This window comes from Canis lupus, chromosome 15 (genome assembly GCF_003254725.2).
Source record: "Canis lupus dingo isolate Sandy chromosome 15, ASM325472v2, whole genome shotgun sequence".
In the NCBI taxonomy this organism is placed as follows: Eukaryota; Metazoa; Chordata; class Mammalia; order Carnivora; family Canidae; genus Canis; species Canis lupus.
The window spans coordinates 16639528-16656600 of NC_064257.1; the positions used below are offsets into that span (position 1 = coordinate 16639528).

Here is a 17073-nt window from a genome sequence, read left to right on the forward strand (position 1 = left end):
CGCATGCGAGGACAGCAGAGAGCGGGAGGCTGAGCTGGGGAAAATCCACGAAGGCCTCAGAGAGCTGAGGCCCAGACAGTGAGAGGACCAGCACGGCGAGGGCTGGGTGAGGGCCGGAAGGAACCCAGCAGAGCCAGGAGGGCCAGGCAAGGGGAGTGAGGATCCTGCTCTTTGCCCTGAAAGCAATGGGAAGTCACTGGAAGGCAGTTTCTTAAAACAGTGGGGAGATCTTGCTTTGTATCTTCAAAAGATCATTCTAGTTGCAGAATGGAGGATGGGTCTGAGGAAGGAGGATGGAAGCACGGAGCCTGGAGGAGTGTGCGTGCCCATCCTGGGGCCCTGGTGGAGAGCCCACTCTCTGTGGCCACTCTTTCACTGCAGCCTTGACATGAGGCTGATGAAGCTGAGGGTCTGGCACCAGGACGTGGCTCGGGGGCCTTTCTGCGGCATCAGACCCCGCGGGTTCAAGTCCCCGTCCTGTCACTGACTCCTGCATGACCTTGCACCTCAGTTCTCTCATTTGTAAGAAGAGAATGAGAACGTCTACCTCCCAGCGTAACAGAGCAGTCTCTGTGCTAACCAGCACAATCTGTGCTAACCAGTACAGCATCTGCCCCCAGGAGCTCAGTACCCGTTAGCTATTATTACTAACATCACGAATAACAGAAACCTCTCTCTCCACCGAGGGCTGGCAGGACCCCAGGAAGCACCTGGGAGAGGGCAACGACCCCTCAACCTCATCCAACCCCACAACAGCCATGCTCACCTGCTACGGGTGCTGGGACCTCCCGTCACCCTCTGCACCAAGGCAGGCCTTAGGCCACAGCAGGCATGCACGTGGCACTCACCTTTCACTGTGACCTGGGCCGTGGCCTCGATCATGCCTAGAGAGGAGATGGCCACGCAGGTGTAGTTGGCAGAGCGCACGACATTGCTGAGCTCCAGCACGTTGCGGCCAACTGGCATCTCATCCTCCTTGGTGAGCTCCTCGGCCCCCATCATCCACTTCACGTAGGGCATGGGTGCCCCCACCGCAACACAAGTCAGGTTCACGCTGCCACCCGGCATCACCTCCTGGCTGCTGGGAGGGATGGAGAAACGAGGAGCCACACGGCGCACTGCAGGAGGAGGGAGAGAGGCACTCACAGGCCGGGCAAAATACTCGGGAGGATTGAAGGGCAGGGGCCCCTCATCCAGGAAGCCCCTCTTGTCAGAGCCAAACCCACCTGAGAGACAGGTGGGGCAGTACCAGGGCCCCGGCTTACCACCTCCCACCCCACTTTTGGCTACAAGTAGCCCCCACACTCAAGAGAATGGAACACAAGAGATTCCACAACCAAGCTCCCCCGTTTTACAGCCTAGGAAACTGAGGCCTAGAAATGTGCTGTCTGCCCAGGGTCACACAGGGATTCAGCGCAAGGTCCAGGCCCCAGGTCTATACCGCGGGCCTCCTCAGGGCCACATTCCAGGTTGCCATCTGGTGCCTGCCCCTACTTGCTCCTGACCCCCACTACGGGCCTCCAGAGGGGCTCACTGGGGCACGAGTGAAGTCCAGGCACCGTAGGGTGGAGGACCTCAGAGCATCTGGGGCAGGGCACAGGGCTGGTCCAGGAGTGACGTGGCCACCTTCTCTAGAGTCACGGCCTCCACCTCTGGGCCGTGACCTGAGGGAAGAGATGAGGGCAGGGGCATAATCGCCTGCCAGGATCTCAGCCATGCTTAAGGCACAACCTGGGAACTCCAGGGGAAGGGCTGCCCCTCAGAAGGGGGTGGGCAGGGGCAAGGGATCAGGGCAGGCCAGGGACGTGGTCCGCGGGCAGGATGGGCATGACGATGGCAGTAACATGATGAGTGCGCCGAACAGACGGCTTTCTGAGCCAATGAACAAGGGTCTCAAGGGAGAGGGTGGCTGTGCCTGGCCACGACCTCCGGCCTTGGGCTTCCCAGGCCAGAAACTGTTCTGAGCTTCCCAGGCCAAGGTGCAGCCTGGAAACCCCCAAAGTTGCAAGCTTGGTACAAACATTTGGAACATGCAGAGGGAGGGAAGTCAGGCAAGACCTAGCCATGGGCAGGCATGCTTGGCGTGCTGACGGGTCATGCAGCTGGTGGGCAGGGGCTGAAGTGTGTCCTTCGTGGGCACCCCTACCGACAGGGCTGGAGGAGGCAGGCAGTGAGGCAGAGTGACCAAACGGCCTCACTGAGAGTGTGTGGGTCTCCCAGGACCCTTGCTGGGGCGCCCGGCATGCAAAGGACCCATGCTGTCCCATCAGGAGCACCTCCGCTATGGGTTCCAGACTCTGCTGCTCGTGTAGCCCCAAACCACAAAATCAGAGCTGGAAGTAGTAACTACAGACACCATCTTGTCCAACCCCTGACCTCACTGCCACAGGGGTCAAGCTGTGGCCCAGAGCCTAGACACCCAAGGAATCACCTGTTAACGGATGGCCCGAAGGCATCTTTCCAACCCAGTAATTTTTCTCCAAACCCAGAGGTTCCCCAGGTTGGGGGTAGAGTTACTTAAAGAAAAAGAAATGCCTTGGAGTGAACCAACCCCAGAGGCTACTGCCCCACCAGAGCCTCAGCCCCTCCATCTCTCCCTGCACTGACGCACTGGGCGGCTCTCTCCCAGAACCGGCCCCCCACAAACAAGCAAGTCTGCTCACATCATTTCTCTGTTAAAAACCCCTGCTCGGTTCCCTGAGGGATTCCTCACTCAGCCTCACTCCGAAGCCTCCACACAGCACCCCCAAGCAAGCCACGTGTGACTGGCACCGTGGGCTGAGTTCCCTCTGTGCCACAGGCTCACTGGGGGCTTCGGTGCGTCTCATGGACATCTTGTGTTCTACCTTCTAGAACTGGCCTTGTTTTCTTTAGAGGAACCACCTCTCCCCACCCTAGTCTTGCTAAGTGGAACATGTGACCCAGATCTGGCTAACGAGATGTAGCCTGTGGACTTTTGCAAAGACCATTAGAACAACAACTTTCTCTCTGTACTGCAGGGGCCGACCTGAGAGGAACTGAGGCCCACCTTTCCTAACACATGGGAGCACATGCTAGAGAATAAAGGAGTCTATTGTGGAGGGCAGAGTTAAGAGACAAACAGAAAAGCCTGATCAAACTGCTTAAATATCTGGATCTAGCCCTGCCTGACACCAAATCTACTTCTACATATTTTAGTTGGGTAAGACAAGAATCTCCTTGTTTTGCTCAAGCTGATTAAGTGTTTCTGTCATTTGTCCCAAAGCTGGGAGTCCCCCATGGAACGATGACAACATGTAGACACTTCCGCATGGCAGGCAATAGGTGGGTCCTGGGCACGGCTGGTAGGAGGGCCCCATGCCAGAGCACCGTTCAGCACTCCCTCAAATGGCACAAGAGTGAGACCAGGAGGTATGGACAGACGTGTCACCCAGCCTGGTGCTACGTGCCCTCCCCGAGCTCTGGAGCTGGGCCTGGGGAACAGGCGGGTCTATCTGCTGGCCAGGGGTCCAGCTCAGCCCTGGCTGGAGCAGAAAGGCAGAGGGGCGCAGCCTTAAGTCATCAGGTCTTTATTCTTAGCCAGGGGCGGCCCATCTCCTCTTGGTTCACAGGCATCAGAACAGCCTCAGGGAAGGGAAACCGCTCTTGAGCTCCTGCTACATGAGGCAGGCTTCCTTGCTGTAGATCCCATCACCTCTCGATGGCGGACAAGGGAATGGATGTAAGACTGATACTTTTTAAGTGACGTGCCTGGGTTTATGTATTATCAGGAGGTCATCAGTGGGATCAAAAGCTCACGGCCTTTTAAAGCCTGGCTGATAGGGTGGAAAAAAGATCCTGAGGAGGCTCCAGGGAGAAGCTTCTGGAGCTTCTGGGTAGTCAAGGCTGGTGGAAGGTATTCTCCAGTTGGCAGGATGGGGCTTGGAGGAGCCTGCGTCAGGAGAGGTCATGGCCGCAGGTGTGACCCTGGCAGAAATCTTGGGGCCGGGCAGCCCTGGTGGTTCAGCGGTTTAGCGCCGCCTTCAGCCCAGGGTGTGATCCTGGAGACCCGGGATGGAGTCCCATGTCAGGCTCCTTGCATGGAGCCTGCTTCTCCCTCTGCCTGTGTCTCTGTCTCTCTCTCTCTCCTATGTTTCTCATGAATAAATAAATAAAATCTTAAAAGAAATCTTGGGGCCTGATTAGTCCCTGGGAAGAAAAACAAAGCGCCCCACAGAAAGGAAGTAGGTCCTTGGCCAATACACCTCGGGTCCCAACCTAAGCAGTCCAGAAAGCGGATAGGACCGTACTCCAAGTGGTCCGGGGGCGGGCAAAGCCTTCTGTTCCACCACCAAGTAATGGAGGTCTTTCAGAACAAACATTGGGAATAGTTTTGCTTTTAGTTTTAGTTTTCCCCTCCTCCATGCAGGTAGAAGGGAGAAGTCCAGGGGCTAAGGATGAGTTTGAGAGGTCAGATATGACCCTTTGAATCATCCCTAGGACCAGGCAAGGGCTTCCAGCCCAGAGACTGCTGGGGGCGCCCCCACTGACGCTCTCACCAGAACACTGGGCTCCGGGCACATATAAAAGGAGTTCTGAAAAAAAAAAAAAAAAAAAAAAAAAGGAGTTCTGGGATGCGATTCCCCACAGCTCAGGCTCATCCTCCCTGCAGTGTGACAGAGGTTAGGGTATGTCCACAGAGGGAAGGTGGGGGCAAGAGAGGGAAGACACCCCCTCCTGGGATCCTGAGCGCCAGTGGGGCCCTGTGTCCTGCACCTGCCTGGACAGCCACCCCCATCCTAAGAGCCAGGAGCGGCTGGAGCCTCCCTGCAGCAGCCCCACCAGCACTCCTCCCGCTGGCCCAGACATGAGGCCACCAAGAGGGAGCAGGACTCGCCCTGGACTCAGTCTATTGACAGAAGCAACAGCAGGGAAGAAAAAAACCAGAGCCGGAGAAAAAACGCACTTAGGGTCTAATCTTGGGCTCCTCCAACAATGCCGGTCTATTACTGTTCCCCGTGCATCCTTACTGCTGACATTTTATAGACAATTTCCAAAACAGGGCTCTGCCATTTCTGGATTATATTTCAGCTGTAACTTTTAAGTCTAATTATTTGCGCTGACAACCCCATATAATAGGGCGGTGTGGCGCCCGGAGGCATCAGCATTCAGCAGAGTGACAGCATAATCGCAGGGGGAGGCAGCCCCGCAATCTGCATTCGCTCGCAGAAATTTCTCTGATGAAAATAACACAACATTAAGGAGGGGATAAGGGGCAGGATCCACTGTATCAAGATAAAATAACTCTTTAATAAATAACCTTGTGGCTGCCGCAGAGCGGTAATTAAATGCCGGCGCACTCGGCACACAGTTTTAAGTAAAGCTGGAAAAATGTAAGATGTAATTATCAGCGCCAAACAAATTACCAGCCCGGCAAATCCCCCTGGAATATTTAGAAACTCATTTCTGCCTTCCCGTTAAATATTTGTATACGCGCTTTATTTTTGGTGGGACCAGAGAGGGGGAGGAGGAGAAGGGACAAGGGACCGGGAAGGTGGCGGGGAGGGGTGTAGGGGGAGGTGGCTGAGGGCTGGGCTGTCTCTGCTGATGACTGCTTTCTGAACGCCCCAGCAATCCGCCAGGTCAGCGAAATGGTGAAACTGAAATGTCCCAGAGCTCAAGAGTGCCTATGGATGGATGCTCAGGGCTGATATCTGAGCTCAGGCCGCAGCCCTCCTCCCCATTGGCTCCCTTCTCCCTCATGGAGGAAACCCAAGCCAAGGAGACATGATGCCAGAGGGGGAGCCGGTGGCCCGAGCCTGCTCCCTGGGACTCAGCCCAAAGCCCAGTGGACAAGTGTCTCATCTGACCGCTTGGACCATGTGCCCCAAGAACGACCACTAGCCCCTGCTGCCAGCCCCAAGGCTGGGGTAGAGGTCTGACCTGGGTGGGGCTGAGAACTGAGCCCCGTGTGAGAATGCTCTGGGGTGAGCTAGAGCAGGGGCTCCTGGGAGCCCTCCCCAATCTGTGGCCGGGCTGGGGCCTCTCCGGGGGTCCCACGTGGACCTCACTAACTCTCCGTCAACCGTTCCTCAGCTGTGAGCTCCGTGAACCTGAGTGCTCAGCACCCAGCACAGGCCTGAGGAAACGGAGCAGGCTGGGAGGGCCTGGGCAGAGGGGCCTAGGGCAGGTGGCAAGATCTTCATTTGGCTCAGGTCGGGGAGGAAAAAGACAAGAGTGTGGATTTCCTCCGTGCCTAACGTGATGCCACCAACCCGTGCCATGGACACCAAGCCTCATGAGGCAGACCAGGGCTGGCTGCCCACTGAGCTCCGCGGGGACCTCAAGGTCACGGCAGACCTGAGGGACTTTTGTCCTGTGCTGCAGGACCTTGAGGCGTGAGCTCATTCTAGATTATTAGTCTATTCCCTTCGTCTTCACAAGTGGCTGCAGCTGAGCTCGGGCTAAGGTGGAGTTTAGGCGATGAGGTTGTGGAAGTTCCCAGAGGCACACGTAATGCACTACAGCTCTCACAGCTCCCCCAACCACTCCTGGGCCCCACCCGGAACAGACAGCTGGCCCGACCCAGGCATAACGGGGGGCACAGTTTTGTGTCATGCACCATGCCTGCCTGACCACCCCTGCAGGGGAGCCCAGCTAAGGGGACATGCAGACACTGGCACATCAGGGACTCAAGCAGCAGAAACATGCAGGGCAGGGGGCCTGCCCACCCACCCCTAGTCCTGCCAGCCTGCCAGCCCAAACAACGGAGAGCAGAGCCCGACTGGCGGGCAGGCCTGGCTGGAGCGAGCCCGAGGGAGCTGACCGAGCCCGCTGGTCCCTACTGACGGGAGCATCCCATCGACGGGCGAACTGTAGATGGATAAGAAGTGAAAAGGACCAACCTTCTCGCTGATCTGAGAGATGAGAGTTTGGGTTGATGGCAGAGTGCGATGAGGATGAGGAGGGAATAAAAAAAAGACAAGGAGAAACACAGAGAGAGTAAAAACAGGCCAACCTTCATCTGCCCACACAGCACGGACACGAGACAAGACTCTTGTGCCCCACGCACACGCACGTGCACGCAGGTGCGCGCGGACCACGCCGCTCATGAAAGACTCAGGACTCATGGAGGACACGGTGGACAGGGCTAGGTCCCGCTGGCAGGTGCCAGGATGCCAAGGGCGGGACAGGGAAGGGTGGAAGGGGAGCACAGGCGGGCCCCCATGCCTCACGCACACCCCATGGCTCGACAGACCCAGTGAGCTGGGCTCAAGTCGGGGCCCCCCAAGCCCACAAACCCACCAAGGCACAGGGGCCACTAGATTCCCACCACCTTGAGGGAGCCCCACACTGCAGGGCAGCAGGGTGAGGAGCCGGTCTGGGTACCTATGGGGAGAAAGGCTGTGGGGACGCTGCCCCGTTTAGAGACAGCTACGGCCAGTGGCCAGCTCCCTGCAGAGAAGGGGAAGGTCGGGGGCAGGCAGGGCACGGCACGCCTTGGCCCCTGGCAGCTCTGCGTCCTGAGAGCTGGAGAAAAGAGACGCTGTGGATAGAAGGAGAGGGTGAGTCACTCGGAGGGAGATGGATAGTGACACAGAGAGGATGGTCCACCCAGCCTGCCTGGGCCTGCTGGACCGCGGGTGGAGCTGCGGGCAACTGTGAGGAAAGGCAGATGTAACCGGATGACGCATTCCCTGACAGCTATCCTGACGGCAGCAGCGGTCAGTGGTCGCCAAGCGCTTCTTGTGTGCCTGCCACCGTGCCGGGAGTGTCAGCGGCAGCCGCAGGGGCTCAGAGAGACAGCGGAGCCCTGAGAGTCTGGGTGACATAGGATGTGAAGCACTGAAGACAAATCCAAGGAGGAGACGTAGCCTTGAGCCCAGTGGACACAGTGGACACAGCGGGAGAAGAGGGAGGTGAAGGGAGCTGAATATTGGCGGGAGGCTGTCCATCTAGAGCAGCGGTTCCCAACATCCAGGGTGGGGAGGGGTCCCCCCAGGTGACACTGGGCAAGGTCTGGAGATATTGTGTGTTCTCGGGACTAGGGGTGCTGCTGGCATTTAGGGGGCCACACGGGCTGCTACACATCATACGACGCCCAGGAGAGCCCCATGTCACAAAGAGTCATCTGACCCCCAGTGTCAACGGTGCCGAGGCTGAGAATCCTGGGCTGGAAGCCACCCGGACCCGGATGCTGAGGCTCCTGACAGCTGGGGCCCACTGGTCTGGAGGGGAACAGGTGCCTGCTCTGGAAGGAGGTCTCAGAGCCGCTCTGCTGGCAGCAGGCAGGCAGGCACTGGGGGATTGCTCTACGGGCGGCCCACTCACAAGCAGGGTTCAGGACAGAGCTGGTGGCCGGCATGGGAGAGGCGGTCTCAGGGGCACCGGGGCTGATGGGCCCTCAGCACTGCTGAGAGCAGAACGCAAGGGCTTTTTGCCAGGACTGAGATGAAAAGCGGTGGGGACACCAGAGGCAAAAAGCCCTAGGAAGAGGCTTCCAGGTGTCTCCAGGTCTCCTCAGCAGGGCCTGTCCTGGGGCTACAGGGCAAATTGCTCTTGACAAAACAGGGCAGGTACAGATGCAGGTGGGACCAGGCTGTAAGGCAGGTCCTGGGCACAGAGACTTAGGACTGGCCCGCAGACATCGGGTCCACAGGAACGTGTGTGAGAGGGAAAGACCAGCAAAGCCGAGCTGGGACAGCCTGCCTTAGGGTCCCTGGCAAGTGGGTCAAGAACCAAAGAAACCCCCACACTGGTCTCACTGCCCAGAAGGCCTGTGCGTATGCGTGGTGTCGGGACCCCGCCTGATCCCACCATGTGGGGCTGGAGGTACGAGCTCCCTGGTTAGTACCCGAGCTGCCACCTGTGGCGGCTGGGCTCAGCTCACCTCCAGAGAGACCCACCGCCTCGCCTCAGGGCCAAGGCCAGCGTGACGGGGACTTCAGAGAATGCTACCCAGCCAAGATAATAACGCAGGCTCCGTCACCTACGTCTGGGCCTCCTCCTGCCTCAGTATGGCCCCCTGCAGCTCTGCCCCAGGAAATGTGTCCATTAGACCATGCCCAGGCAGTTTGCTTGGGTTTCTCAGTGGCCCTGCTGGGCCGCTCCTCTCCCTGGTGCAGCCACATACAGCGAAAGGCTTTCGAGGCATCTCCACTCTTTTGACCCTATGATCTTTTGGGAAAAGTGTTCAGTCAGGACCGCGTAGCATTTGGAATGGTCCAGGTGGCAGGAGGCAGGTCTCTGAGCAGGGCTGTTCTAGCGTTCCTCCCTAGGAGGGGACTCGTCCAAGCCCTGTGTGCCCGTCAGACGCTCTGTCTGAAGCCGTGTGGGGGGAGGCAGCGCGCTTCACCACCGTACGCATCTCAGCCATCTGGGTGGCTCTCAGGCCCCTGGCCTCTCTGCCCTGATGTTGTTCCTTAAGACAGCCCCTGGGGCCACTTAGGCAAGCCTTGAGGGGCAGGACACCTGACCGAGGGGCCAGTGGGGACCTCTTACTCCACACCCCCAACTCCAGTGAAGTGTCGTCTGTCATCTCTGAGACACAACGTGCCCGTCACCCTATGGGCTGGTAGCCTTGGCCTCTTGGGAACCTGACACGGAGCAGCTCCTCGATAACTATATGGTTGACCATGTGGCTCCAAAGAGTAGGACAGGCCACTAACACTGCCTGGGTGGAGGGGCAGAGGATCCCCTCGAGAAGCTACACCAAGCACTTAGCATGATGAAGTCATCGTTGCAAGGAAGCCATGGCCACTTTCCTTTCCAAATCCCCCGAGTGGAGACAGTTTCACTTGTAATGACGCCCATCTGTGCAGAAGGGCTAAGTGACGGGGTGTGGGGGCAGGAGGGGCTCCGAGGGTGCACTGTGCACACCAGACCCAGCACTTTCTCTGGAAGGAGCAGGTGACCAGCTTTGGTCACCCTGGGGCTGGGAGCACAGCAGACACTGGACACTCCCCAACAGTCTCCAGGTTTCTCTCTGCTGGGAACCTGGGCTGATGAAGATGCAGGATCCACTAAGTCTCAGCAAGGAACACCTGAAACACAGCACGTGCTCACCTGCAGGGGCTCACAGCTGCCTCACACTGACCTTCTATACAAGGGTCCTGGCTGGTGACAGGGTGCGGCTGGCTCCTCCTCCAGGAAGACCCTGGGCAGCCCTGGCCAGAGGGCAGGCTCATTTGGCCTGGAGCCCCCCTTGCTGGGCTGGGCAGGAAGGACTCGAGGAATGCCAGGGAAGTATGCCCGATGTTTACACGCAAATGTGTGCCTGCTGGTGCACGTGCACACACACACACATACACACACACCACAGTGAAAAATCTGCTTGGAAGGCTCTAGACTCCCGTGGGGCTCTGGGCCCTTGAGGCAGAACCTATAAGAGATACAAATACTCCCAAGAGTGGCTGTGTCCCAAAGGGCCTGCGGAGAAGGAAGGAAAAGTAGCAGCGGCCATCAGGAGTGTGCCCAGTGGGAGCTGCTGTGGCTGTTCCTGCTGCTGCAGAAAGAGGCGGGAAAAGGAGAAACGGGACCCATGGCAGCCCCCACTGTCCCCAGAAAGGGATCCAGACAGCATGGCCAGCAGGGCCAGTTCAGCTCCGTGGAGACAGGGCTGGGCACTGCCCGCGTCCTTACCTCGTACATATAGGTTGGCAGGGGCCGAGTAGCGTGTGCCTGCGGAGTTGGTCGCCACACACTCGTACTTGCCTTGGTCCGACTCCTCACTGCTCTCAATCTGCAAGGCACCTGCGGGGACACGGTGACAGAGGTCAGGTCTGGATCATGGGGAGGGGGCTTGACGGCATTTGGGCTTGTGTTGACCAGACGCTGTAGATAATCAGGGCCGCACCAGTGTTGCTTCCAGGAAGCTCTCCCTGATGAGCCCACTGGCCTCCTGGCAGGGAGCAAGCCTTGGGCTCTGAAGCACAGTCCCGCTTGCCCTGCCCTGCAGTCTAGTGGAGCCTGTCGGCTGGGCCAGGGGCTCCATCCCATCCCCCAGCTCCATGGAGTGCCAGTGAGCATCCCTGTTAGTGCTCCCAGACCTCCTGGCCCTGCCAGGTGACGTGGAGCCAGGCGTGGGTGGGAGCCACCTGAATACCTGCTGGCCCGGGAGTTGCAAGCATGCAACGGCCCTCATCGCCCACCAGAACTCCACAGGAAGGAAGGGGCTTGCTCTGGGGGCCTGGTGCCCAGCAGCCTCGGCTCAGAGCACCCATCCTCTCCCTCCACCCCACCCCCACCCCGCCGGCCCCACCCATTCCGGCTCCTCTCCTCAGCCTGGTCCTGCTAAAGTGCTTCGACCCACCACGGCTGCTGCATAATTCAGGAGGCTAATGGAGGCTGTAGCTCCCACTCGGGCCAGTGCCCTGAGGAGCTGCTCTGGCCGCAGACGGACAGATAGGAGCCAGGAGTGGGGGGGCAGGGCAGCTGTAAAGGCCCCTCCACAGGGCCAGTCCTGGCAGGTCCGGGTAGGGGAGCCCAGGCTCTGGAGGTGGGCCGTGAAACCACTCGGCTTGGCCACCCCCTGGCCCCGGGAGTCAACACTTGGAGACACTGTTCTCGAGAGCACACCAGGCAAGCCGTCCGTGACAGTGACACCCCAAGGCACAGGCAATACCCCCTCCCGGGAACAAGCCGACAGACAGTCAAACCCACACAGGACAGTCCAACGGACACTTAATAACCCCACAGCACAAGCCTGACAGAGAACCGCCGCCTGCACAGAACAGCCAGAGCGACCCTAAAGACCCCATCCTGGGGCTCAGGCTGGCTGATGGCACCATACCCACAAAGGACAGAGACAGAACTGCTGAACCCCACCTGTGTGGACTGCATAAGGAGCGGAGGAAGAGTTCCAAGCCACACTCTCATGGCCCAGGCCCCAGGGGAGGACTGCCCTGGGTGCAGGGCTGCAGCCCCCCACTGCCCGCCCTCCCTCTTCTGCCGCCCAGACCCAGGGCAGCAGGAGGGGCCCTGAACACTCAGGGGGCTGGGGCCCGGGGGCTGGAGGTGGGGGAAGGGGCTGCCAAGGCTTAACGTCGAGGCCGGCCTGCTCTGCGGTTCTGGCCTCAGCCCTCCCCACTGGACATCAGGGAGCACGAGGGCCCAGGGCACGTGCCAAATACCCATCTCCTGCAAGAACAGTTCTGACGGGCACCCAACAGGTCATGTGTATGGGATGGATGGACACTGTTACAGAAAATGTTCCCTCAAGCAGGCAGGGTCAGGCCCCTGGCTGGTTGGGGGTGGGGGGTGCTGCACTAGGTCAGCTCAGCTGGGGAGTGGGGGGAGACCTGGGGGCCTGGCTCCACAGGCAGGGACAAGAACTAGTGCCTGGGTGAGACTCCTGCTCGGGGAGGAGGCTCCCCTGTGTGGAGACCTAGGACTGGCTGGGGACCCAACACAGAGCCCGGGCCTGGATACACACAGAAACCCCCAAATCTGGAACCAACACCAAGACCCGGTGGCAGGGGCATGAAGAACTATAAGTAGTCCTGGCCTGGGAGGGTCATGGACAAGATGCCCCACAGGGAGGCAGCTGCTCCTCTCAGCCCTATCTTCTGTCCTGAGACCACCCTGGCCGTGGACTGAGGGTCCAGATGTGCCCAAGGAAGCCAAAAGACTTGTGAAGAAATGATATGAATCAAATCAGTCCAGAAGCGACCATTTTACAGTGGGCCTGCTCCGAGCCAGACACTGCCCAGCCCCTCATCCCCTCCTCTAAACCTCAGGAGTCCATGAGGTGGGCCCTGGCCCCAATTTAAAGAGGAGGACGCAGACTTCTGAGAGATCAGACCGATTTTCTGAAAGTCACACAGGTGATTCAAACTTGCACCCGGATCTTTCGGTCCAGAGTGTGGTTCGGGAGCTCCAGGCTGCAGGGCTCTGGGGCATGAGAGCAGCCAGGGCTGGCAGGCGATCTGAGCTAGTCACGGTGGACCCTGGTTGTTCCCTGTGTCCCAGCAGCATCTGTGCTGGGCTACGGGGATTTACAGGATGGTCCTCACTCTGCTCTAGGGCCAGGATGTTAAAGGGAAGTCAAGCCATCATGGAGGACCCCAAGAAAAAGGAGCTTCCTGGGAAGAAAGGGGGGCCTGGTCATGCTGCCCCACCTCCCGGGAAGGCTCTCCACCTGTGGTCGGGCTTGGGGCTCAGCACTTGGCTTCAGTGTGGGGCGGACAGGGTCCCTTCTGTGGGGTTGGCCTGGAAGGCCTGGGAAGCAGGGCTTGCCATCCCCCAGGCAGGGCTCAGCTGAGTATATCTACAGTCCAGACTTGCAATGGATGAGTCCACAGGAGGGAATGACTGAGAGTGGAGGTGTGTGGTGGCCGGTGGTGCTTGGGGGACCGGAGCTGGAGATGAGGAGGCTGGAGAGGTCAGGATGGGGATGGGGGAGGTGACGGACTGGACGGGATGGAGTGGTGGTGACGGCAGTGGCGTGGCGTGGCGTGGCGAGATGCACGGACAGCATTCTTACCTCTGATTGGTGAACCACCTGGCGAGGTAATTTGAATGCAAATAAGATCAGAGAGAAGCATTAGTACAAAAGGAAGGAAAAGCCACAAAAAGCCAAACCAGATAAAATAAAACACGGAGAAATCAAGGCCTGAGTTAGGCCAACGCAGGTGGTAAGTGCGCAGGCGCCAGGCTGAGCCAGGCTGAGTGTGGGTGAAGCTGTGTCCCCCAGGTCACTGGCACTGCTCAGAGGGGGCGGAGAGGGGAGTGGGGCTGGGGTCATCGGGGCTGGAGGGGACGGGAATCAGGAAAGTGGGGTTAGGGCTCCTGCAGACCAAGCTGGCTGAAGCCAATAAGGGGAAAGTGAATAAAAGAGGTAGCAACCCCACTCCTAGGGGCACCCAAATGTCACAGGTGGGCAAGATTCAAAATAAAGCACTTACCAAAACAAACCAAGGAGGTTAAGCACACAGAATGGGCTAATGGGAGGGCTTGCTGTAGGCCACCACCAGGCCAGGTCTCCCTCAAGCAGACACACCAGCCCGGCCCGGCCCCATCGTGGGACCTGGGGTGAACTTACAACCCAGTGGCAGATGCCCTGTAGAGCCCACTCATCCCACTCATAAAAAAGTTTGTGACTACTGAGCTTCCCCTGAACCCGACTGGTGAGAGCCAGAGGCCAGGGCCTCCTCCTTGCCCTTTTAGTGCTTCAAGCCCAGAGGGGCAGACATGCACTCTCCAAATGCCCAATGCAGGGCTGTTACGAGGTCTGCACAGGCTGCCTTCCCACACGTGCCTCCTCTGAGGCTGCGCTCGGGGCCCTGCTTCTGCTACTGCCTCATCCAGGAGGTGAGGAGCCTATGAGGGGGCCTGGCCCCAGTGCCATCTACCCTGCCCCCCCTGCCCCCGCCCTCTCTGCCCATTGCAGTGGGGAGGGAAGTGTGCCAAGAGACAAACACCGATCACTCTCTCATCGAACTTGATGACACCTGCCTAGGAGGAATTATCCGTGTCTACGTCGGAATGATGAAACAAGCTAAGGGCCAAGTGGCTTCCCCAGAGCCCAAGGTCACGTGGCCTGTGAGGCGGCAGGAACTAACCAGGTCTGGTGCACAGCCTTCCCACTGGATTAAGACTGCCTCCTGCAGACACAGGGGCTGGACGGGAGGCAGAGGCAGCTGCTGGGACCTGGGCTGGGCATGTGAGGGGCTGTAGAAACCCTGGGAAGAACCATTATCACAGCGATCCCCCAGGCATGGTCCAGGCACCCTGAGTGTCTCTGAAACTCTTTCAGAGGGTCAAGGTCAAAGCTATTTTCCTGATACTAAGAAGTTATTTGCCCTTTTCACTCTGGCTCTCTTATGAATAAACGGTGGAGTCGTCCGGAAGCTCCACGAAGTGTGATACTGCAACAGACCAAACGTAGAAGCAGCCCTAAGAATCCGGCAGTCTTCTATCCAGCCCCCATTTAAAGAGATTTGCGAAAATGTAAAACAATGCCACTCTCTTCACAAAATGTTTTTGTTTTACAAAACATAATTATTTTTCATTAGAAATGTTATTTAACGTGTAATGGGTTTTAAAATTATTTTAAGATTTAAATATTTAAAACCTTTTCGGTCTCAACATCTAATACGGTAAATAGTGATGAATAAAACCTACACAAACAAAAGCTCTCTGAGGTCCTCTAATATTTACAATCAGAGGTCCCAAGACCAAAAAGTCAACAACCGCTGATCTGCTTCTGCAGGGCAGGCCTGGCCTGGGAGAGGGCGGCAGTGGAAATGGGCCAAGGCTGGCACCCCTAGCTCCCGGTCTCTGCTCCCCCAAAACCTAACCTGCTGGTAATGAGTCTCTGGACCTCTCAGAAGAGTCATTCCTCCACCAAACAAAAAATTTGCCTTACCATTTCACAAGGTGGGTGTGGGAGACTGGAGGGACCCAGGAGTCAGCGGCGCTCCTGAGAGGTGCCAGTGTGCTCAGGCCAAAGGGAAATCATGACCACGCACTGTCAGCGTGCCCTCCTGGCAGCCCCAGCTGGTGGGAGGGGTGAGTCGGGGGACAGGCTCTTTCAGTCAGAGCCGGGCCAGCCAGCAGAGTAGGGGACTGCAGGCCTCAGGCCCACTCTGGAGTCTGCTCTGCACCCGGCTCTGGGTCCCATCTGCCAGGGCCGGTGGGCCTCCACCCACAGTCAGCTGCTGGCATCTCTGCTCAGGACCTGTAGTCTCAGCCCGGGTGTCAGAGGGTGTGGAAGGAGACTGTGGTCTGGGTGAGCACGTGCATGTGGTGGATCAGGTTGTCCTCGACGGTGATGCATTCAGGGCCCTGGGATGGAGCAGAGCCTGGGAGGGCTCCTCGGCACCCTGTCCGGGCTGGGCAGAGCCTGTGGGCCACTAGCTCCTTTCAGGACCCAGAAGGGGCTCTGAGCCCCACCTGGAGGTCAGCCTCCACCTGCTGCTCTGGTGACATCGTCTGCTCCTGACTTGACTTCCACTCTCCCTGAGTTTGTCTTCATTCCTCACGGGCCCACACTGGGCCTCAACTGCAAATTCCCAAGAGGCTCTTGTGGCACTTCAGTGAGGAAAACACCTGCAGAACAGAGCTCAGGCCTGGATAGCGCTCACACCAGCCGCCCTCCTCTCCAGCTGCTGTTCCAGGGGCCACACCCTGTGGCCCGTGCTGGAGCTTAGCCTGCAGGTGCCTGATAAGTTCTGGGGACCTGTCAGGGAGGGCCTGAGATCTGGAGAGGATGGGACCGTTGCAGCTCTGCAGTGCTCGCAGGGTCCAAGCGTACCCCAGGCCCCAGGTTTGGCATTTGTGACACTAGAAGGCCTCTGGGTGACTGCCTGGGGGAGTTCCCGGCCCTGGATCTCCATGTGGGACCGCGGGTGAGTCCCTTTAACTCAACTGTAAAGTGAGCATGATAATCACAACCTGTCCTACTTCTCAGGGTTGCAGAAAAAACAAGTGCAACAAAAGGCAGGGAAATACCTTGTGATCCGTCGGTGATGCATAAACTGTGAAAGTCCCTGTAAAGATGAGTGCTTGGGGGCCTGATTCCACTCCATGAAGGGATGTCCCTGTCAAATGTGTGGGGATCAGCCCCAGCACCCTTCTACATGGTAATAGGACAGGGCCAGCAGCTCCTGGAGTCAGGGCCTGGTGCCAGGGCCAGGCAAAAGGGGGGTGCAGGGAGTCCTGCTACTATACAGGTGGGATGATTAAGTCCCTTCAGGTGCCATCCCAGGAACTGGACCTGAGGTCCATAACCCCCAGGTTACAGCTTCCAGGTGGCAGCAAAGGTTAAACAAGGTCTTCCTTGGACCTAAGAGGCAGGGGGAGTGGACCTTTGTCTGCAGGGACAGGGCCCAAAGGTCTCGTTCATGAAATAATTTATTAGCAATGGCTCAGAGATACCTGTCCTGTAGCTGGTCTTGGGTTGGGAGCTGGGGGGGGAAGGGGACCTCGCAGTGGGGAGCCAGACCCAAGCCCTCCCTGCAAGGTGCGCCCTCGCTTAAGTGAGCCACGCTGGAGCCAGGCAGTAACAACACGGCGTGGGGTGTGTCCTGAAGGAGGAGGCCTTAGTTGGGCAGAGAAAGGAGAGGCTTCCTGATTTGGTGGCTTAGAGCAGATGGCAAGGATGGGTCAGGGTGG

At 58.3% G+C, this 17073-nt stretch overlaps 1 protein-coding gene across 16 annotated transcripts in view; it reads right to left on the minus strand.

Moving 5' to 3' along the window:
• The window catches only part of PTPRF (protein tyrosine phosphatase receptor type F), an 87153-nt gene that overhangs the window by 30576 nt on the left and 39504 nt on the right, over positions 1 to 17073 (minus strand). For 10 of the 16 annotated variants that reach the window (XM_049094101.1, XM_049094097.1, XM_049094100.1 and 7 more), the window contains exons 7-9: positions 13442 to 13459; positions 10600 to 10710; positions 849 to 1118 (exon numbers count right to left, since the gene is read on the minus strand). In XM_049094101.1, coding sequence (XP_048950058.1) covers positions 849 to 1118; positions 10600 to 10710; positions 13442 to 13459 — 399 coding nt within the window. The remainder of the gene's footprint in view (positions 1 to 848; positions 1119 to 10599; positions 10711 to 13441; positions 13460 to 17073) is intronic. The other 6 variants (XM_049094090.1, XM_049094095.1, XM_049094098.1 and 3 more) reach the window with 1 other exon arrangement.